The sequence below is a fragment of the Adelges cooleyi genome, unplaced genomic scaffold, assembly GCF_023614345.1.
Source record: "Adelges cooleyi isolate 19-005CV unplaced genomic scaffold, UGA_ACOO_1.1 ACOO_flye_CR_arks_rails_tigmint_CR_PRNA_186, whole genome shotgun sequence".
NCBI lineage: Eukaryota > Metazoa > Arthropoda > Insecta > Hemiptera > Adelgidae > Adelges > Adelges cooleyi.
In genome coordinates this window covers 32,136-55,205 of record NW_026095845.1, presented here as the reverse complement: position 1 = coordinate 55,205, position 23,070 = coordinate 32,136, and the positions used below count along the sequence as shown (strand labels likewise).

Here is a 23,070-nt window from a genome sequence, read left to right as displayed (position 1 = left end):
TCTAAGATACGACAGCGCTGGCTAACAAAGGTAATCAAATCGTCTATGTTTGGGATAGTAGACTGCGTCACCGTGGCTTCGAATAAACGGCGTGTTTCTGGGTCTAATACTTTAGCGGCCATATAAAATAATAAGAAACCCGATAAATCCTCCACATCGAGATTTTTTATGGCTGTTACATTATCATTAAACACTTCAATAAAACCATTCAATGCGGATAATGACTCTGTAGCAATAGGTTTGAACGAAAATATTCTATCTAAATGTACCGATGCTAAGAGCCGTTGATTTTCATAACGCGTTATGAGAGCGCCCCACGCGTCGTCATAATTGGCGGCAGAGAGTGGGAAGGACTTTATTGTGTATAACGCTGGACCCGATAAACATGATAATAATAGATGAAATCTGTCGATTTTATTAACATTTCTTGCGGAAACAAAAGACTCAAACCTTTCATAGAATGATCGCCATTTTCCAGGACTACCATCAAATTTAGGCAAATCAAAATTCGGTAAATATGTACTGTACTGCGTTATAGGTGTCGATATGATACTCGCGAAAGTGACTGGCATTAAAACTGAATTGATTTTAAAAATAAGCGTCTCAAATAATAAATAACGAGTACCGAATAATTTTGTCATGAATAATCAAATAAAAGATAATTTTTGACTTTGTTACTTAATTCCTCCGTCGACCAAAATGTATTTTACTCATGAGAGTTTTATCTAAATGTTATTAAAACAGCAACATGAACTTCTGAACACTTAAAACTGTGCATTTAAACTTTAAATTTGTTTTCTTGTTTTAGGGTATCTCCAAAAAATTACAAGAAGTCGCAACGATCAGCGTGGTGCAGCATCTTTTAAAGTTGAAAAAAGAGGGCAAAGTTTTAGAAATTGACGATCACTGGAAAATCAATAAAAAATCAAATTTGTGATACACTTAATTTTTAAAAATTTTTTTTTTAATAACACAATATTGTTTTGTCGTTACCGCAAATCGTTGCAAACAAAGTGGTATAATGTTGGAAGCTATAAACATTGTTCAACATTTTTATAAGTGGTTTGGGTTGAATTTATTGTTATTTTGTTGTACTCTGGATGTAGTTCATTATATTGTTGTTGATATATTTATACACATATACATTTTAATATTTATAAATAACTAATATAATATCATACCATATTGTTACACAAAAGACTTGAACGTATGATGTGCATAGTTTTTTTGCCGAATTAAGATTTAATAAAAAAAAAATCAGTCTACACTTAATTACAAAGGAAATCACTTGCACCAAAATAAGACAATAAGACATTGTTTATACAGAACAAATTTGTAATTTTACTCAGTTTTTTGTATTACAGATTTCCACTGTTTGAATTATATTAAAAACAAGTATTGATAGATTGATGATATTTTACTTTTGGTATACTGTATATTTAGAGTGAATTACAGCCGTTTCATTAGTTTGGTAATTAAAAAAAGAATAGTAATATCTATAGCAAGGAAGACATCACCGGAGCTCACATTAGTATTAATCTAACCAGAATAGAAAGAGTTCAGCAATACCACTATCTTGGCACCGTCATTAACGAAATAAAATGACGCATTGGTAAAGCCAGAAGTGTATTTATTAATGTCATAGACTGAGAAAATTACCAATATTGAGGTATTGCGTAGAAAGGGAAAGGAAAAAGAATTAGTTACAACAGTTAAATGCATAAAACTCCAGTACTTAGGACATATTATGCGGAACAAGTGCAGATATGACCTTCTCCAACGTATCCTACAACGAAAAATAGATAGCAAAAGAAGTCCTGGAAGAAGAACATCGTGGCTAGCCAACCTCAGAACATGGTTTGACAAAAGTTTTGTAGAATTGTTCCGGAGTTCCACTAGCAAAACTAGTATATCAATAATGATCGCCAACATCCGAAACGGATCGGCACATTAAGAAGAAGAAGAATAGGATTTAAATTAAAAAGAGATAAAAGATAAGAGATTAGAGATTATAGATAAGAGATATGTTATTGGGATGGGGATTGGCTTGAGGTCGACATTTTCATGTGAGATATATATATATATATATATATATATATAATGATATATAAGACATATCACTTGGAATGTAACTATGGTAACCACGGTACTCGAGCGAATGGTAGGTGATGACAGACGAATAATACACTAATCAGCGATTAGACAACATTTATTTTACAACGTTATTTACAGAAGTAATAGATAATAACGGTCGGTGGGCACTGAAGTACAAGATGTACTTGCGCGTCTCTAGGCGATTGATGTGGCGTGAAAACACAGCGTCAATGCAGGTCGAATTGCGCGAAGTGGAATCAGCGAGATCATTGTTGAGTTATAGTACGAGATCGGTACTCATAAAATTTGTAAAATTGTTTACTTATAATAATTAGTAATACAAAATAATTTATTATTATTTAAAAAATTCATTTATTTTTGTAAATTATTATGGATACGAGTATGGACTGTGCATGCGGCAGAACAAATAGATGTAAAAATAGAAATTACAAATTAGTAATTATGTAATTTTTATTGTTTAAGACGTCATTTTTCATAAAACCTGTCACTTGTTCGGTTTCACTAGACTCCCTGCCATCCCGACTATACCCATCCCTCCACTAACATTGGTATGGTTTTGCATTTATATAAAAAAAAATACGCAGTTTGAAAAGGTTAAGTTTATTGTAATGTAGAGCACAGGCTTTTTTTACAAATATATTTTTTGTATAACAATCTATGATGCATAAATTTTAAAATATGTAAAAAGATGTATCGACCATTTTTTTTATGTGTAATAAAAACTTTGTCTATATTTTCAAAGAAAATTTAGTTTTATCCTTTTATTAAATAATCATTTTTTCCTAATATCCATTACGTACTAGACATTCCTAAATGCTTAATTAACTATAATCCTACCCCCTCCCTTAACCTAACCCCTCAACGTTGGTGTTTTTTAAGGTTTATTTAAAAATATACGCAACTTGATAACTGACTGAGTAGACTAGCTTTGCAATTATAATTGTTTGGATAACAAACTGACTCATAAAAAAAAAGAAATAATATTTACAACAACGACTACAATTAAATATTAACGGATAACAAAATTAAATTGTAAATAAATAATTATAATTGGAATTGTGTTTATTTTTTTTTTTTAATTTCTTAATAGGAATCTTGAAAAATGTTTATAATATAATAAGCAACACCTAGTTTACATTGTGAATAGCATTCAAAATTTAAGTACTAGGTACACAAAAAAAACAAAACAAAGAAAAATGCCTTCCTTTTTTTTGGTTTTTTCGTGAGAGCTTTTTTGCTGTTCCAAGCTGTTAATAACGTTGGAAACACAAACATACATGTAGTTATAAATTAAAAAAAAGTCGAAAGATTTCATAAGCAATAATAACATATAGTATATATCATATATTTTTACTATTGATTTGTATACCACGTTCCTACACAGAAAAATATACATAGTGTGGCAGACAAAACTAATTCGAATATTTTTAAAAAAAACTTATTGAGAATACTAACATTCATTTCAAAAATATGTAAACTTTTTGGGTGTTTTTCTTGATTGTAAAAGGGATTTAGTGATGTTTTTCAAATTTTTGCCCACTTATGTACATTTTAGGTTAGATTTCTGAAAAAGAGTTGATACACGTATCAAAGCTCTGTACAATAATATATATTTAACATTTTAAATTATTTGGTACTAATAATATTAGGAATATTTGGAATATTGGACAATTATTTTTAACAACGCTAACCAAAATTGTTTTTTTGCTAGCGAAATATTTCATCCGGCTATAATAAATGAATAAAACTGTATCAATATAGTGTAAATTACATTTTTTAAATAATTTGTATTATATCCCTTTATATCTATTTCTACACATAATGTTATCTAAATTAATTAATTGTAAATGTTTTTAAAAACAACGGCCTTACTATGGTTTAATTTAGGGACACGATAAATTTCTTGTTAGAAAAACTAAATAATGGTTTGGTCCAACTAATTATTACAGGAACAAATTTTTAATTAGTTATTTCGTTTACGAATTTTGTTTTACCCATTATCCCTATAATAGGCAAACTTTAGTTGGACCCAGTTTTTATTAAGCCAGTCCAACTAGAAATGTTTTGTACCCTTCTATTAACCATAGTTTTAGTTGGACCAACTTTGTATTTTTGAAAGAGTTACTAGTTTATTTATTTTTATAGCGATCACACGGTAAACCTTGTGCCCATTATATTTTGTTATTTGAACCTCTGTATCAAAATTGTTTTTTTGCTTGCAAAATATTTATTCTACGCTAGTGTTTTTTAGACACATGGTTATTCTGTTTTTTTACAAATAACATTGCCTTTTGCGCCATACTTTAATAAAATTGGTTCAATATAATATAAATTACATTTTTTTTATAATGTATATTATATCCCTTTATATTTTATTCTACACATAATGTTATCCAAAATTAATTAATTGTAAATTAAAAAAAAAAAAAATGAACGATTGAAATTTTTTAAATAAAAATAGTTTCTTATCCTTATTGAATTATTTGTGTAGGTTCAATATGAAGTATACATTATATATTATTACTATTGAATTGTAGACCAGGTCCCTACACAGAAAAATGTACATAGTGTGGCATAATTAAACCGTGGAAAAAAAAGGAACATGATAAATATCTTTTTGGAGGAACTGAATAAATAATTGGGCCAAATAAATGTTTATAAAAATTACAAATTTGTAATTAATTATTTCAACTACAAATTTACTGTACCCTTAATCCATATAGGTAATAACCATAATTTAGTTGGATCAAGTTTTTATTAAATCAGTCCCACTAGAAGTGTTTTGTTCATTACTTGTTTAAACCATAATATTGAACATAATTTTGTAAATAATGTAAAGGCCCCTGTCGGTAAAACCCAAGCAATAGACCCTATTGTACATAATCCCAACATGCATTAATCATACGCCAAAATAACTCAACAATCTTACTATAGTAACAATACTCAAACCCAAAATACAACTAATGCTGACAAAGATTTTACTAAAAATTTTTTTTCATTTCTAACTGATCTCAAATAATTAATCAACCCCATAATATACTTGTTAATAACAGTAATAATTAAAATTGTTTACAAAAAATGTCTAATGATTCTAATCTTAATAAAACTTCTCCCAAAGTACTTCTTTAGAATGCTAATGGACTTCAATAGCATAAAAATGAGTTACAAACTATATCAAACGACAATATTATTGACGTAGCTCTAGTTAGTGAAACACACTTTACTGAAAAATCACACTTTTACTTATACAACTATACCGCATACAAAATTAATCATCCTGGCGGCTCAGCTCACGCTGGTACTACTATTTTAATATCAAATACCATACAACATAACAAAATCAGACCGTACCAAAAACAACACATTCAAGCGTCAAGCGTGTCAATAAATATTAATAATGTTCCAATTACTATTTCGGCAGTCTACTGTCCTCCTCGTTATAATATACGTCAAGTTGATTTTCAAAAATGTTTCGACACTTACGGGTTTGTATATGAATATGCCCAACTAAATATTTACAGGAACAAATTTTTAATTATTTATTTCGTTTACAAATTTTGTTTTACCCCTAATCCCTATAATATCCAAACTTTTAGTTGGACCCAGTTTTTATTGAGTCGGTCCAACTAGAAATGTTTTGTACCCTGTAAGTTTATTTGGACCAAATTTTTATTTTTGGAAGAGTTACCGATTTACTTAAATTTATAGCGACCACACTGTAAATCTTGTGCCCAATATATTTTGTTTTTTGAAGGGGTTTCTTTATAAGAAAATTATTTATCAATACATTTTCGATTTAATGCTCTGTATAATAATATAATTATCATGTTGACTTATTTGGTACTAATAATATTAGAAATATTTGGAATTTATTGAAATTTTTTATAAAAAAAATTTCAATTAATTTCTGATTTAATGCTGTATAATAATAAAATTAACATTTTGACTTATTTGATACTAATAATATTTGGAATATTGGACAATAATTTTATACAACACTAACCAATATCGTTTTTTTGTTTGAAAAATATTTATTCGGCGCTAGTGTTTTTTAGAAACATGAAAGTTCTGTTATTTTACAAATAACATTGCCTTTGCGTCATATTTTAATAAAACTGTTCAAATATAGTATAAATTACATTTGTAAATAATGTATATTATATCCCTGTATATTTTATTCTACACATAATGTTATCCAAATTAATTAATTGTAAAAGTTTTTATAAACAACGGTCTTACTTTTTTATGGTTTAATATAGGGACACTATAAACTTCTAGTTGGAAGAACTAAATAATGATTTGGCCCAATAAATATTTACAGGAACAATTTTTTATTGACATATATCTAAAATTTTGACTTATTTGGTACTCATTTGGTGATAATATTATATTAGGGATATTTGGAATATTGGACAATTATTGCAAAAATTTATTTTATACAACGCTAACCAAAATTGTTTTTTTGACTGCGAAATATTTTTTCGGCGCTACTTAGTGTTTTTTTATGTACATGAACGTTCTGTTTTCTTACAAATAACATTGCCATTTGCGTCATACTTAAATAAAACTGTATAAATATAGTATAAATTACATTTGTTAAATAATGTATATTATATCCCTTTATATTTTATTTTACACATAATGTAATCCAAATTAATTAATTGCAAATATTAAAAAAAAAAAATTAACAATTGAAATTATTTAAATAAATTTCCAATTACTATTTCGGCAGTCTATTGTCCTCCTCGTTATAATATACGTCAAGCTGATTTTTAAAAATTATTCGACCCATTAAGTCATTTATATGTAGCTGGTGGAGACTTGAACTCAAAACATTTTTTATGGGATGTAACTGGAATAACCAAAAAGGATAATTCCTACGTTCATTAATTACCAATAAACATTTTTCATTTAATTCTCGTTCAAGTCCAACTTAAGGGTCAACTCATGCCAATAGGCATCCCGATATTTTTGGTGTCTAATACCCAGTTTGGATTTCGTGCCAGTCACTCTACAATTCACCAAATCCATAGATTGACAGATACGATCGCTTCAGCATTTTAAAACAAGCAATATTTTACTGGCTTATTTCGTAATGTCGCACAAGCGTTTGATAGATTTGGCCCAGAGTAGTATGTTTTGGCCGTATGTAGCCCTGTTATCAGGCTCCTGTTATCACTATCAGGCTCCTGTTATCAGGATCGTGATAACAGGAGCCTGATAACAGGATTGTGATAACAGGGCGTTATAGCAAGGCGTGATAACAGGGCGTTATAACAGGGTCATGATAACAGGGTGTGATAGCAAGGCGTGATAACAGGGCGTTATAACAGGGTCGTGATAACAGGGTGTGATAGCAAGGCGTGATAGCAGGGCGTGATAGCAGGGCGTGATAGCAAGGCGTGATAACAGGGCGTCATAACAGGGTTGTGATAGCAGGGCGTGATAGCAGGGCGTGATAGCAAGGCGTGATAGCAGGGCGTGATAGCAGGGCGTGATAGCAGGGCGTGATAACAGGGCGTGATAACAGGGTCGTGATAACAGGGCGTGATAGCAGGGCGTGATAACAGAGTCGTGATAACAGGATTCGATACGGCCATATCACGATTCTGTTATCACAATCCGGTTTTCACTACTGGTATCACAATCCTGTTATCACTACTGGTATCACACACACACACACACACACACACGCACATGGTGGGGACGGGCGAACATCAGCATATAAGGAAGGGTGCACCACCCAACATTTAACAGTTACCAGTTATCACTGCAAGACAGTCGGTGAACAATCATTTGTGCACATACACACACGTACGGTCAAGGTAAGTCCGAGCCAGAGCTTAGATGTATTAAGTCAAACAATATTGTCATTTACAGATGAGTCAAATCACCAAAGATTTCCTAAACGACCGCAGCGAGTTCGTGTTGGAATCGAGGAGACGTCACATTACGGAGATTCAACCCTTCGTCCCATACAGAGTGATACGGTTCGAAACGGTCGTTACAAAGCACGATGCGCGTACGCCCGCCGTAGAATTACGCTTGGGCGATAATCCACAACCCATACGCGTATACTTGCCAACCAGATTCAGAATGACCGACGAAGAACTACAGAAGCCGATAGATTCTAATCTAACAATGATCTACAAGGGAAAGAAGAACGGGTCCAACGTCCACGATGTCGTATTTTTATAATATTATGGGTAAGTGCAATAGTCAGTTAGCAGAAAAAAAAATTAAATAACTAATTGCTGGTGTCTGTTGTACTCTACAGATAATGACGGACCGTTCGACGACTGACCTGCAGTACAACACACGCGCAAATATATAAGTAGCAGTAGGAGTAAATGTGATTAATGTCAATAAAAAAAAAAAAAAATGTATGTTTAGCTAAATAAATATATATATATCAAGTAAACGAAATATGATCTTATTATTATTATTATTACGATTTGAATGATATTGTACTAATAAAATAAATATTATTAACGAACACACACACACACACATCAAGTAATTTATATCATAATAGTATTATTATTATATTTAATTTTATTGGAATAAATAATATATACAAATAATATATATATATATATATATGCGCTTGCGCGTACATGTTGCAGAAATGGATAACGTGTCTTCGACGCCACGGGGCCATTAAAAGAACTCCAGTCGAAGTCTCGTTATCCATTTCTGCAACATGTACGCGCAAGCGCATATATATATAACACATCATGTAATTTATGAATTCACGCCGTTGGCAATTCGTGCCACGTCCACGTGGAATGGAGGCTCACAGGCGTGTCTGAAATTTGTGCGTCAAGGTCGACGGCCGCATGGTCAGTGCACAAAGTAAAAAAAAAAAAAATATTATCATTATTAGTTTATCTAACATACGTCCACGATACCGTAGTTATATAATATTATGGGTAAGTGCAAAAAAAAATATTATCATTATTAGTTTATCTAACATACGTCCACGATACCGTAGTTATATAATATTATGGGTAAGTGCAATAGTCAGTTAGCAGAAAAAAAAATTAAATAACTAATTGCCGTTGACTATTGTACTCTACAGATAATGACGGACCGGTCGACGACACGCACACACACACACACACACACACACACACACACACATCATGTAATTTATATCATATTAGGATTATTATATAAATAATAGTATTATTATTATATTTAATTTTATTGGAATATATATATATGCGCTTGCGCGTACATGTTGCAGAAGTGGATAACGAGTCTTCGACGCCACGGGGGCCATTAAAAGAACTCCAGTCGAAGTCTCGTTATCCATTTCTGCAACATGTACGCGCAAGCGCATATATATAACACATCATGTAATTTATGAATTCACGCCGTTGGCAATTCGTGCCACGTCCACGTGGAATGGAGGCTCACAGGCGTGTCTGAAATTTGTGCGTCAAGGTCGACGTGCGGCAACCACAGTATTTTTTTTCTCGGTTTACTCGTGGAGGAGCCGGCCGGTACCTGACCGCGGTTGCCGCCGCCGCCGCCGTCGCACCGAAAAATAATATATACAAATAATATATATATATATATATATGCGCTTGCGCGTACATGTTGCAGAAATGGATAACGAGTCTTCGACTGGATTTATTTTAATGGCCCCGTGGCGTCGAAGACTCGTTATCCATTTCTGCAACATGTACGCGCAAGCGCATATATATATATATATATATATATGCGCTTAGATGTACGTTGTGAACCAGGTGACGACGGTGGCGGCGGCGGCGGAGGCGGTGGTGTCTCGGGTGATGGGGACACCGTCCACGGCGTAGTTGGTGGCGGTGTGCAATTGCTGCAATACCTGTCCGGCGAATGCGCTATAAATACCGGCGCTATATATATTGTCTTTCAATAACCGGAAAGTTCATCTTAATACGCACGTTTTCAAACCTAACACACACACACACACACACACACACACACACACAGTGAAAATGAATCAGTCTTGTGTTGTATGTAAGTACACGTTTGCTAACCGAAAGAATATGCTACGACATCAAAGACAGTTCAACCATTACTTAGGTATAAATGAATATGGAAATATGATTAAATAGATTAATATCACCCTGACACGTTATTTACAGTTGGACCGGATCAACCCGGATCAACTCAGCAATCCCCCAACGAAGGTAAGGAAAAAAAAAATAGATCAGTATTAATTTTAGATATATGATAGAACAATAATAATAAGAAAAGTGAAATATCATTACAGCGACCGCGCCTCAACACACTGATCATCGTCAAGTCCATGTTGATGATGAAGGTAATTAAAAAAGAAATATAATAGTATAGGATGATTCTATTTGTTGTTATTTAATTACAGTATGGATAGACTTGACTACAGAAGAAGAAAATAGGGAAGCAGACAATTTTAGTAACATCGGGGAAACAGGTAAACAAAAAAAAATAATGATTTAAGGTAACTAATATACATTCATTCAACTCGGCTAACACGGTCACAATATATATGTATCAGAAAGAGTACCGGCTGCAATGAATTCGGTCAACTACAGCAGTGTCTGCGACGACCACAATTACAGCAGTGTCTGCGTCGATCAAAATATCGGTAAAAAGAATATTAATAATAATAATATACAAAACAATAACAGGGTTGATCAATTTAGAATATATCGACGTCTGGCCTCCGTCTCCGACACACCACACAGGAACCGTCGCCGACACATCGATAAGAACTGGTGGTGCCATGACAATGACCGGTATAATCAATTACACTAATTAAAATAACGCGTGCGGATAAGTACTAATAAATGGAAACATATAGGTCAAATGGACGCTACCGATGTGCCGAGTAGAATCACAACAACGGCTGCTACAGACGGCCGCAATACCGATAATATGCAAATACAAAGTCCGAACCGTAAGAATACAACCAATACAATTAATAATATGATTATACGTAAATGATAAATTAATTTAAAATAAGTAGTAAAATGATAATTTAGTTATGAATTAATTTAAAATAAATTTTTTTACATGGTATTTATGTTAATGTTGGAATTTAAAATAAATTAACAAACCGTGATATACACACACACACACACGCACACACACACACACACACACACACACACACACACACACACACACACACACACACACACACACACACACACACATAGTTTTCATAACGCATGTTTCGGAACGCGTTACATTTTTTTTCTCGACTGTATTCATGTGGGCAGTATTTTTGATTTTTTTTTTTGATTTGCTGTGTGTGTGTGTGTGTGTGTGTGACAATATATATATTTATAAGGAAATAACAGTGTACTGTAATTTAATATTCATAGCGCTCGACAACGACGATGACGGCGTCGGCGATGACGGCGTTAGCGAGGGTGATGACACGATGACCACGGGTCGGACAAGTATGATAAAGAACCGAATGGGAAAAGAGAATAATAATAATAATAATAATAATATTAATAACGGTGTGTATTTGCTTTACGAACAGCTCGATTCGGCGATGCTTTCGACGGCCGAATTTCAAATTTCAAAATCGATTGTCGAAATACGACCGCCGACATTAATGAGTTCTTGGTCCGATCGGAAGCTAAGGTGTTGAAGGTGTGGGATAAACAGCTCGTTCGGTACGTAGCGCTGAAAGTGAGTCTGGGTTTGTACGCGGTGTACGAAAAACAGAAGCAGCCGGCTGCTGGCGGCGCCGACGTGTATGACACATGTGTGCACGATCACGCGGCCGGTCCGGTCATACTGACACAGGGACAGGATCAGCACACAGTGTATACACAGCTTGCTGATATTATTCGTACGAGCGCCGACGAATTTGAACGTGGCGATTCGGGGTGGGCGTTTCGCGAGAACGTATACCTCGAAACGTCTACGTACAAGTATAATCCGCTCAGGGCATCGTGCACAATTACTCTGCCTACCTCGCTGTTGCGGAAGAGCGCCGTCCTGAACATCGCGAACACCGATGATGCATGTTTTTTTTGGGCGATCGTGGCGCACATCCACCCTGCACCGGCAGGTGTTGATCCCACGCGTACTACGAGCTATCCCCCCTACAACCGTATACTCCAAACCCGCGGGATCTCGATGCCGGTGGCGTTAAAGTCCATCCTAAAATTCGAAACCGACAACGAGATCAGCGTTAACGTGTACGCTTGGGAGGATAACAAGATCGTAGGGCCACTTTACTATACGACCGAAAAGCGAGTGCGCCACGTGAACCTGATGTACGTCACATCGGTTAACCGCACCGACGGCCATTATGTGTTGATAACCGACTTGGCGCGCGCCGTGGGGAAACAATTGTCTAGGCGCGGGCACAGAGCGTTTCTGTGTGACGGTTGTCTCCTCACGTTTAGGAACCAAGCGGCGATGGATCAACACGAATGCCGGCGGTGTCGCGTTGTTCTCCCATCGGACGATAAAAATATCGTCGAGTTCATCAATTGGAAAAACATCGTTCCCGTTCCATTCTGTATTTACGCAGACACCGAAGCTATCCTCAAACCGATCGCTCCGCCCCCGAATGCCGGTGGGACCTACGACATCGCGGAGCACGTAGCGTGTAGTTTCGCTTACTTTGTCAAGTGCGATTTCGATTCGTCACTTGACAAGTTTGAACTCTACCGGGGCGCGGATTGCATGTCGGTGTTTGTGGAACGGTTGGAACGGGACGTGAAGGCCATAGCTCGACGGTATTTTTCCCCGGTGGATATGACCCCCCTTACCCCCGCGCAGCAGGCAGTGCACGATGCGGCGACCGTGTGCTACGTCTGCCGCGAACCGTTGACACCGGTCGACAAGGTGCGGGACCATTGTCACCTGAGCGGACGATACAGAGGCCCGGCTCACAGCGCGTGTAACTTAAAACTGCGAGTACCGAACTACGTACCGATCGTGCTCCACAATTTTTCGGGTTACGATAGTCATTTTCTCACCACCGCCCTCGCCGACGACACCAATCAAATCCAAGTCATCGCCAAGACCAAAGAAAAGTACATTTCGTTGTCTAAGTTTCTGCGGTTGGACGACGAAACCGGCGGGAGTCACACAATCGTCATGCGGTTCATCGATTCATACCGGTAAGACTGATAAAAACAAAGCAGTAATTTTGGTCTACAATAACGGTATTTCTGGACAGGTTTCTGCCCTCGTCGCTGGACGAAGCCGCGCGGTCGCTGACCGACGTCCAGCTGGTGAACACCAAAACCCGGTTTCCGGACGATGGTCAGTTCCGGTTAATGAAAACGAAGGGGTATTTCCCGTACGAATACGTAACGAGCGCAGAGGTGCTTGAGGAAACGTCGTTACCTCCACTCGACGCTTTCCGGAGTCAGTTGACGTTGTCCACCATCACGGACGAACAATACCGCCACGCGCAGACCGTGTGGTCAACGTTTAACTGTCAAACACTAGGCCAGTATAGTGACGTATACATGTGCGGCGACGTGTACTTACTGGCCGACGTGTTTGAAACGTTCCGGAAGTTTATCCTCGAGCACTACAGACTCGATCCAGCTGCGTATCTGACGACCCCTTCGTTAGCCTGGGATGCGATGAAGCTAATGACAGGGGTCAAAATAGAGCTCATGACGGAGCACGATCAGGTGCAATACGTCATGAAAAACATCCGTGGGGGGTTGGTCCAATGCAATCAACATTATACAAAGGCCAACAATAAGTATATGGAGGACTTTGACCCGACGGAAGAGCCATCGTACATCATGCAGTTAGACGAAAATAACCTTTACGGATGTGCGATGAGCCTCCCCCTTCCGATTGGTGAGTTCCATTTCTTAACCCCCGCGGAGCTCACCACTTTTGACCCCCTCACCGTTTCGGACGATGCGGAATTCGGCTATTTTGTGGAGGTAGACCTCGAATATCCGCACGCCGTCCACGACCGCCTAGCAGATTTACCGTTCTTTCCGGAGAACATGGTTCCACCCGGAGGCAAACAGCCAAAGCTCATAGCTAACCTGATCAATAAAGAGAAGTAAGAACAACGGGGAAAATGTGTGTGTGTGTGTGTGTGTGTGTGTGTGTGTGTGTGGGCAACGGGAATATTTATCGATTTTTTTTTTTGTTTCAGATACGTCACTCATTACAGGTGCTTACAGCAAGGCGTTGCCAACGGGGTGGTTCTCCGGAGAATCCATAGCGCACTTCGGTTTCGGCAGCGTGCTTGGATCCGTCCGTTCATCGAAACGAACACGAGATTGCGCGCTGCGACCAGGACGAAGTTCGAGGGCAACTTGCCAAAACTGATGTCGAATTCGGTTTACGGCAAGGCGCTCGAGAACCCTGAAAAACGAACCAAAGTGCACATTGTCACGCGCTGGAGAAACGTCAAGCAGAGACTAGGAGCCGGTGTTTTGATAGCTAAACCCACGTTCGACAGCGTGGCGATCTTTACCCCGTCCATGGCGGCCGTGCAGATGACCAAATCGGTTATCAAGTACGACCGGCCGTCATACGCGGGTTTCGCCGTGCTGGAGCTGTCAAAATACATTCTGTACGACTTCCATTACGGGTACATGGTACCCAAATATGGCTCTAAAGCGCGTGTCATTTATGGAGACACGGACAGTCTGTTTTATTGGGTTGAAACCGACGATTTTTATGCTGACATGAAGGCTGATATCGACAAGTATGCACGGACCGCTTTGCCGGTCGTTCACACAAACTAATGGGTTTATTTTTTTTATCCAGGTACGATACCAGCAACTTCAGTCCGGACAACCCATACGGAATGCCTTTGGTCAACAAAATGCTTTTATGGAAGATGAAGGACGATGCTGGTGGTAACATCGTCCTATTATTCATCGGCCTTCGGAGCAAGTCGTACTGCTCCGATTCGGTCGAACCGTCGATGAATAAAAAAAAGCTGAAAGGCATTCAACGCGCGGTCGTGGAAAAGACGATCACCCCCCAGGACTACTACGACTGTCTCGTTATCCCGAACCACAAGGTAATGAGACAGACGTGTACGTTTCGGTCGAAACGTCATAGGCTGACCACCGAAATGTGCACGAAACTAGCGATGGTGTACAAAGACGACAAACGGTACCAAATACCCAATTCGTTTTTGACACTCCCCTGGGGTCATTATCGCATCCCAGACGATGAACCGGACAGTGACTAACCGGTAGCGGTGACGATGGATTTGACAGTGTAAAATAACCCAAGACTGACTCTTTTTGTATTTTATTTTTTATTTTTTTATTTTGTAAATAATGTATAGTAATAATACAAATTAAACCAAGACTTCTTTTTTTTTTTTTAAATAATTTCCCTTTAGCGATAATAATATCAGGTAATACTATTTGCTAGTACAAAATATACATTGTTAAGTGTGTGTGTGTGTGCGTGTGTGTGTGTGTGTGTGTGTGTGTGTGTGTGTGTGTGTGTGTGTGTGTGTGTGTGTGTTTGTGTGTGGACAGGAAAACATCAGGTTTGGACATGCGTGCACAGTGCCGCGGAATAAATTACAAACCGATGAAAGTATGAGTTATTTATTCAACATATAGCCAGATGAATACAAATTTACATATTCGTATAACAAATATATATATATATATATATATATAATTATTGCATAAAACATAATAGAATAATAATAATAATAATAATAATAAGTTTGGTACAATATTTGCCGTTACCGTCCAATGTTTTCATCCATCCAAACGCGGAGGGCTAAACATTGCGCCTTCGCACAGGTTTTGTTTTGAGCGCGGTCCGAGTGAAATGGACATACGTGTTGTTGTTGTTGGAGCATCCGGCACTTGGGACAGCCGTAAGCTTCCAGGTCGATGACCGTGCACTTCGGTAGATAGCGTTGTAGGAGGTTCCGCTTTTGAATGCCTTTGACGTACACAGCAGTGTAGCGGCTGTTAACGGCGCCTAGGACGCGCGCCAGCTCCGAATACGGTATGTGACCGTCTGTATAGCGGATACCGTGAAAGTGTGTTTGCAACCAAACGTTTACTTTCGTGCTTTGCGGTGACAGCCGAAAGGTAGGCGGATGTTGAACCAACCAATGCATCACGTGTGTAGCTCTTTGCGCGTCAGCTATGCATATTTCTTTGATGACCATGTGAAGGTCCGAGTCGACCACGCACTGAACGTCAATAACCGCTGAAAGCATATTGTCAAACTGAGCTATCGGTTCGTTTGATCCAAGCATTATACTTGACGGGTAACCCGACGTATTTCACGAACTGCTTGTCCCCCTTCCTCCGGACAATTTTTTCTATTAAATACGTGTTGGGATAACGCGTCCGGTTCATCTCTTGCGCGTAGAACGTTCCGTTAACCGGCGCGCCGCTCTTATCGCGCACTGTATAAACTGTAGGCGCTGTCCGTCGTACCCCGGACACGGTGAAAATTTCGTTTGATCAACTTTGCGCATAACCCTTATCAAATACCGTTTTATGTTTGCTCAGGCGTACGGCATCGCCCACGGCGAATTTAGGTTTGCCGCCTGCCGCCGCCGCCGGTTTCGGCAACCGGTAGAAAACAACACTCCCGGGCTCGCGGGACGCGTCGTTCGGCGTCATTCAGATGGACGTGTGCACGGTTGTGTTGTAAGCGGCGACTAGATCATTAACGAGCGGCACCCATTCGTGGTTGCCGTGCGCTGTAAACGCTTTCCACATCTTTTCTTTAAGCGTTCTGTTCCAGCGTTCACAAACGCTCGCCTTCAGCGGCGTGTACGTTTGATAATGGTGTATATTATACTGCTCGTACACGCGTCGTGCGTCTTTATTGATAAATTCCAGACCACGATCCGTGTGCAGGTGACGACATCGTCTGTCGCTGGACTTGATTATGTGTTCGAGGGCAGCGGCCACGGTCGGACCAGATTTATTTTTCAACGGTACGGCCCAGCCGTACTTGGTGTACACGTCTATAACTGTCAGGAGGAACGTGTGATTTTTATTTTTTTTTACTTTGGAAAACTTTTTCATGTCTACGAGGTCGGCTTGCCATAAATCGTCTTTGCCGTCGGTGCGCACGACCCGTCTGGCAAACCGCCGGATAGCCGGTCTGTGTAGTTCGGTTGCGATGTGCTCGCGAACGGTCATCATCGTCAGCGGATCACACCTATTTCCCTGAGTTCCTCCTCGCACGCGATAATTTCGTTGTGCACGGCGGTATTGCCCGCGGCTTGCGCGGCTCTGAGCAAAGCGAGGCGGTCGACTATTTCGTTGGCGTCGTCCCAGTAAACATATTCTTTGTCCTTCCCCGTAACCGTCAACCGCGTAATCCCGTCACCTGTCTTGGCCGCGGCGCGAACTGCGGTCAGGTCGCGTCCGTTCTCGTTGAACAACTGTTTGATAATGTACTTATACTTGTATCCGCGGTTCGTTTTCGGTCTACCGGACGATAGCAAATGACATCCTGTGTGAATGAGAAAATTGCGATACGTGGTCAGATCGTTTTCGGTGATGAATTGCATGCGGGGTACCGAGCTGCACACCAATTCTTGGAGTCCTTTCGTGAAGGGTATTTCGGTTAACGTGCCCACTTTTATACGGTTCTTGTTGAACTGTACTGCTTTATCACCCATCACCCATGTTCCGTCTGGTTGTAGATGAATGCCGTACGACGGATTGGTTTCGGTAATACGGAATTCTTCTGCTTTTTCTTTTTCTTCTTCTTCTTCAGACTCATCTTTCCGGGCGCCTCGCGCTTGCGTCCGCTGCGCCGACAACTCGGCTGTTAATTTTGTCAACGGTTCAACGATCGGCGCCGCGTGGGTTCGCACGTATTCGGTCGTCACGGCCAATCCGTGCCGCAGCTCGTCTAGTTTGCGTTTTATGCTTTTCTTAGCACGTATAATTGCTTCCGTCGTAGCCGGCGATTCCATGGTTACATTTTACTGAACGGGCGCGATGCCGTCGCGCCTTTTTATATACACGTCGAAACCCATTCGATAACGTCCGTCGTTTAGATCGAAGTCCTTGACAATTGTTAAAAACGAGTACCGGTCGGTGTTCCAACACTGCGAGCACATGGATTTAAAGTCAGCGAACGTCATATCGGATTGACAGTGTTCCTGGTAAACGTGCCGAACGTTAGTCTCGTCCTGTTTGTACAAAACTATCATCGACGCGTTATCCCGGATCCCGTGCTTCGGCGCTTTGACATACGTTTGCGTCAGGTAAAAGCTATCGATCCCGTTGTGCCGTCCGCGGCAAAAGTATTCGGCGATGTTTCTTTGTTTTTCAAATGCGACATCGTCAAAAACAAACACCGAATTAGTCTGTACTTGTTCGGGTGGAGGCACATGATCCCCGTCGGTGTACACGTGCATTTGCGCGCCGTCAACGCCCTCCATCACCTTCTTTAACATTATATATTTTGGCTGATCAGGTGTCTTCGTGTACAGGTATATGTGTTCGAAGCGCAGCCCGTTTTCGTCTGTCAAAAGGTTTACCATCGCCGTCGTCTTGCCGACGTTACTGGGCCCCGCGATAATACATCTGATTGAGGAGGGTAGGAGGGGACCGTGACGGCTGTGGTGGTCGTCAGCAGCGGCTGGGTCGTCGTCGTCGAGCCGCAGAACGGTTAATTTGTGTTCTTGCGGTTCGAAAAACATTATAAAGGTGGTGTCGCAGACCAATGCCGTGTCCAAACGTAAACGGTGCGTCGTCGTCGAAGGTTCTCAGCGAACAAGATCGGTCGGGTTATCGTCACTGCGGTTATAAGCTCACTACTGTAATGCCCCGTGTCAACCGACGTAAACGGAAGGGACGGCGGTCTGCACCGAAAACCGGAGGCGGGCTGCGCTTCGGCAGTCTCGTAGCTGCCGCTCGTGCTGCGATGCGCAAAGCGAAACCGCTAACCGTCGCTGCGGCAGCGCGGAAGGCGTTATCCGCCGTCAACCAGGTCCGTCGGAAAGCCAGGGGAAAACCGGTTCTCCGACCGCGCACGTTGGCCGTGCCGAAAATCGGCGCGTGCGTCCGGAATCGTGCGTGCGGTTAACGACATCCGCAATAACAAAAACGCGAAAGCCCCGGTAAAAATCGGAAGTGGCTATTTGTTGCACCGCAAGCGAAACGGATCCGGATTCTACCTCAAACCGTACCAGCCAAAAAACTGATAACCACGCTGCCCAGATCGCGGGCGCTGAGCGACGTGGATATTATAAATTACGCGACAAAGTTGGGCATATCTCATTTCCGCGGTGTGTTTATGCGCGACACGTTACCGGCTGCGCCCTTGCGGTTTGAGTGCGGCGTCGTTAATCTTGACGTCTCTACCGGAAGTGGTACACACTGGTGCTGTTACCACAAGCGCAACGATACCGTCTTGTTTTTCGATCCGTTCGGTAACCTCCCGCCGCCGCTAGAACTTCAGCGTTATTTCAGCGGTTGTCTCGTCCAATATACCTACGACCGTGTGCAACGATTCGCAACATCCGTTTGCGGTCAGCTATGTCTCAAGTTTCTGTACGCTCAATGTCGTCCGCGCACCGCTCGTTCACGTTAACCTTTCAAGGTACCGCGAGCGAGCTGGTCAGCACGTTTTTCCCCCCTATCCCGTTGCGGACCGGCGTGGAGATCGCGTTGCTCGACGTCATAGTGTGCAATTCCCGTCCCAACGTCGACGCGTCTAACAACACTTTGCGCGTGCGACGGTTGCCAGGTGTTCAAAAACGCGGTGCCAACATCGATATGTACGATGACACTGTCGCCACCGGTACCGGTTCAGTGCAGATCAAATCGGACGCGCCGTCGCCGTTACCAGACGATGCCTATGACGACGTCGTGATACCCGTCGGGTCGTACGAGGTGTCCGCTTTGGCTCGCGTGCTCAAGTCACTAGTCGAAAACCTAAATCCCGATTACCGGTTCGCGCTTCATCCCAACGTCAACACGTTTGAATCGGAACTCCTGTGTAATCGCGACATCAGCTTCGCGGCCCCCAACAGCGTCGGCCCTCTATTGGGGTTTGAGCGGGTCGAGCTGCCGGCGAACACTTTGCACCGATCCGGTCGTCTGATCACCATCGATCCGCTTACGTGTATAAGAATCACATGCAACGTCGCGGCAGGTGCATTCGTCAACGGCGTTCGTAGTCGCGCGATCTATGACTTTTTCCCATCCGTCCCGCCCGGGTTTCAGATCGCAGAATCACCGCGTAATTTGATTTATTATCCAATAGCGACGGATCGTCTCGACCGCGTGCGGGTCACGATTACCGATCAGAACTCGAAGCTGGTCGACTTCCGCGGTGAACCAATCACAGTACGTTTACACGTGCGCGATGGGGTTGGTGTTTAAAAGCGTCCGCACGCGTCCGGTTCGGTACATTCAGCCGTCGACACGTTCCCGGTTAACACGGCAGAGCTTGCAAACGTTATCGGCGCTCGGCTACAAACTCGCCGCGAATCAAACCACCGTCAATGGACGTCGACGTTTTGGACATCACTCGGCGAGTCGAATTCGACGATCGCATCACTAAATACGAGTTTCACACTTATCAACCGTTCTCCAGCAACAGTCTAACGAACAACGATGAGAATTTTTGAATATAACGCTTTGACTAGCGAAGTGCACAAAATTTTGTAATACCAATTGATATAACAATACCTGTTTTTTTTTTGTATATATATTTTTTTAAATTTAATATTCCTTTATGATTGTAAATATTTTTAAAAAATAAATAATCATTGCGTTAAAAATTTTTTTTTTTTTCCCTTTCCTTTCCTTTCTTCGCTCTCAGTTATCAATCTTTTTCTTTTAACCATTGATTGGACGGGTAACATACAAAATGAATACACAGTTTTTTTTTTTTTTTTAGGTACATTACACATATTTATTTATTTCTATCGTTCGTCAAGATGTTATATATATATAGTATAACAAACACACATAATATTAATCATATAAAAACAGAATTCGTTGTTACATTTTTTTTTTTTTTATTTATGTGCCCGCGAAGCACAGGTCCGTCCGCCCGCCGTTTAATGATGCTGCTGCTGCTGCTGCTGCTAGCGTCGTCATTTTCTTCTTCTTCTTCTTCTCCCTCATAATCGTCATCGTCGTCGTCGTAGTCAGTGTTGTCGTCGTCATCGGCACTACTACTACTATTACTACTTTCAGTCTCTTCGACTGTGCTCTCCGCGTCGCTGTCGGGTAGTTCCATCACACTTGACGTGGACGACGATCTGCTCTCCTCCTCCTCCGAAGACATCGTTAGATCTGGTGATAATGTAATTGGTCAATTTAGTTTTATACACTCACACACACACACACACACACACACACACACACACACACACCAAGGTCGATGTACTTACCCACTACGTCGGTTAACGAGAACACCCTTTCTATTCGCAGCTGTATTCGCCTCACAGCTTCCGCTGCTGCCGCGTCTACCACCTGTTTCACATTTTTTTTTTTTTTTTTTACTTTACGCTCCTTATATATATATATATATATAATTATTCCCTTAATATAAAATCGACTTACGCTCATCGGTAGTAACTCTGGCAACCCGTTGTCATCATCATCGTCGTCGACGTTATGCACCCAATTGGTACTAAACGGTGGCGGCGAATTTGGCGGCGATGGTGGTGAATATCTGTAGTGCATTTTGATTTGGTTGTATGTGTGAATGTGATTAAATGGTTTAGCGTGTTCGTTTATATATGGTGTGTGTGGTTATTTCGTCCCTTCATTTTCTTTGTGTTATCATTGTACGCGGTCTAACGGGAAATAACCTTATCAGGTTTCGACCGTCATGTCATCCACACTATCGCACGGCGGTGGTGGTGGTGGTGGTGGTGAAGCAATGCTCCCACCGTCTGACTTGGTTACTGGTGTAGTACTCGTCTTCTCCTCCTCCTCCTCCACCACGTCGTTCCTGTTATAATTACTATGTACTAAAATATAATCAATAGGTTTTTTTTTATTTTACTTACTTATCTGTGTAACCGTCAAGTAACTCTGCTAAATTCCATTGTGAGTTAGGCATCATCATCATCGTATTAACATTTTCTCCCCATATTTCGTCGCACAGCCGTTTGTATTCTATGACCGCGATTTCTTTGTAATAACTTGGTTCTCGCGGTGGTAATCCGTGTACAGGATGATTCATCATTGCGGTGTACACCTCATCGACCGACATTGTTGCGTATCGATTTATCACCTCCACCGTCATCGCATTCTTCATCGTGCCGTATTGCTCCGTCAGGGCTGTACATATTTTCGCGTTATCATCAAGTGCCCGTACGATTGCTTCGCGATTCCACTCCAACGTTAACAAATTTTCTTCGGTCAGCGTAAGGCGGGTGTGCGCGTCGTTGATGATCAGGTATGACTTTGAAAAACATCTGGTTTTTTTAATGATAATACCGTCCGGCGGTTGTACGTGGAACGCCGCGCGTTGATTGCTGCCCACGAACCGCGTGAGATCATTAATACCCGTTACCAGTCCGACGATTTGATTTAAGCTCAAGTTCATAAATCCGTTGGAACACACAATCATCGCTGCCGGAGCATATCCCGTCTCCGTCCACGCGCATCCTATGTGTAAGAATTTTCTCTCCTTAAAACTTATCGTTATCACTTTGACCGCCAAGAGTTTCGTTTTCGGCTCTTCGCACGTCCGCTTACGTCTGCTGCTGCTGCTGCTCATGCGTATACCTTTCCGTCACCGCGTTCACCCGTCCCCACCATGGTGTGTGTGTGTGTGTGTGTGTGTGTGTGTGTGATACCAGTAGTGATAATAGGATTGTGATACCAGTAGTGAAAACAGGATTGTGATAACAGAATCGTGATATGGCCGTATCGAATCCTGTTATCACGACTCTGTTATCACGCCCTGTTATCACGACCCTGTTATCACGCCCTGTTATCACGCCCTGCTATCACGCCCTGCTATCACGCCTTGCTATCACGC

The 23,070-nt window shown here is 40.7% G+C and overlaps 3 protein-coding genes and 1 long non-coding RNA gene across 4 annotated transcripts; 2 read left to right on the top strand and 2 right to left on the bottom strand.

Moving 5' to 3' along the window:
* Positions 1-7,817: 7,817 nt before the first annotated feature.
* On the top strand, positions 7,818-8,455 carry LOC126833107 (uncharacterized). The gene is made up of 3 exons (XR_007684862.1): positions 7,818-7,940; positions 7,996-8,321; positions 8,393-8,455. It is a non-coding gene; the product is annotated as an uncharacterized LOC126833107 (long non-coding RNA).
* Positions 8,456-10,953: 2,498 nt separating this feature from the next.
* LOC126833111 (uncharacterized) lies at positions 10,954-15,301 on the top strand. Its single transcript, XM_050564256.1, has 6 exons — positions 10,954-11,044; positions 11,475-11,552; positions 11,639-13,238; positions 13,298-14,152; positions 14,249-14,806; positions 14,869-15,301. Exons 1-6 carry the CDS (start codon positions 10,954-10,956, stop codon positions 15,299-15,301), a joined length of 3,615 nt encoding a protein of 1,204 aa, XP_050420213.1.
* Positions 15,302-16,715: 1,414 nt separating this feature from the next.
* On the bottom strand, positions 16,716-17,243 carry LOC126833110 (uncharacterized). The gene has a single exon (XM_050564255.1). It carries the CDS (start codon positions 17,241-17,243, stop codon positions 16,716-16,718), a length of 528 nt encoding a protein of 175 aa, XP_050420212.1.
* A 3,323-nt stretch (positions 17,244-20,566) lies between these two features.
* On the bottom strand, positions 20,567-22,758 carry LOC126833108 (transcription termination factor 4, mitochondrial-like). Its single transcript, XM_050564254.1, has 5 exons — positions 22,091-22,758; positions 21,639-22,032; positions 21,467-21,548; positions 21,112-21,368; positions 20,567-20,668 (listed from the first exon to the last, which is right to left on the bottom strand). Exons 2-5 carry the CDS (start codon positions 21,759-21,761, stop codon positions 20,567-20,569), a joined length of 564 nt encoding a protein of 187 aa, XP_050420211.1. The 5' UTR covers positions 21,762-22,032; positions 22,091-22,758.
* Positions 22,759-23,070: the final 312 nt, after the last annotated feature.

Coding starts and splice junctions, on each gene's coding strand:
- LOC126833111 (XM_050564256.1), top strand. CDS start 10,954: ATGGACGCTACCGATGTGCCGAGTAGAATCACAACAACGGCTGCTACA. Junction 14,153..14,248: donor AACCTGATCAATAAAGAGAA/GTAAGAACAACG, acceptor TTTTTGTTTCAG/ATACGTCACTCATTACAGGT. Junction 14,807..14,868: donor ATGAAGGCTGATATCGACAA/GTATGCACGGAC, acceptor TTTTTTATCCAG/GTACGATACCAGCAACTTCA.
- LOC126833110 (XM_050564255.1), bottom strand. CDS start 17,243: ATGACCGTTCGCGAGCACATCGCAACCGAACTACACAGACCGGCTATC.
- LOC126833108 (XM_050564254.1), bottom strand. CDS start 21,761: ATGCACTACAGATATTCACCACCATCGCCGCCAAATTCGCCGCCACCG. Junction 21,369..21,466: donor CTCGTTAACCGACGTAGTGG/GTAAGTACATCG, acceptor CATTATCACCAG/ATCTAACGATGTCTTCGGAG. Junction 20,669..21,111: donor AACGGCGGGCGGACGGACCT/GTGCTTCGCGGG, acceptor GTTGTTCGTTAG/ACTGTTGCTGGAGAACGGTT.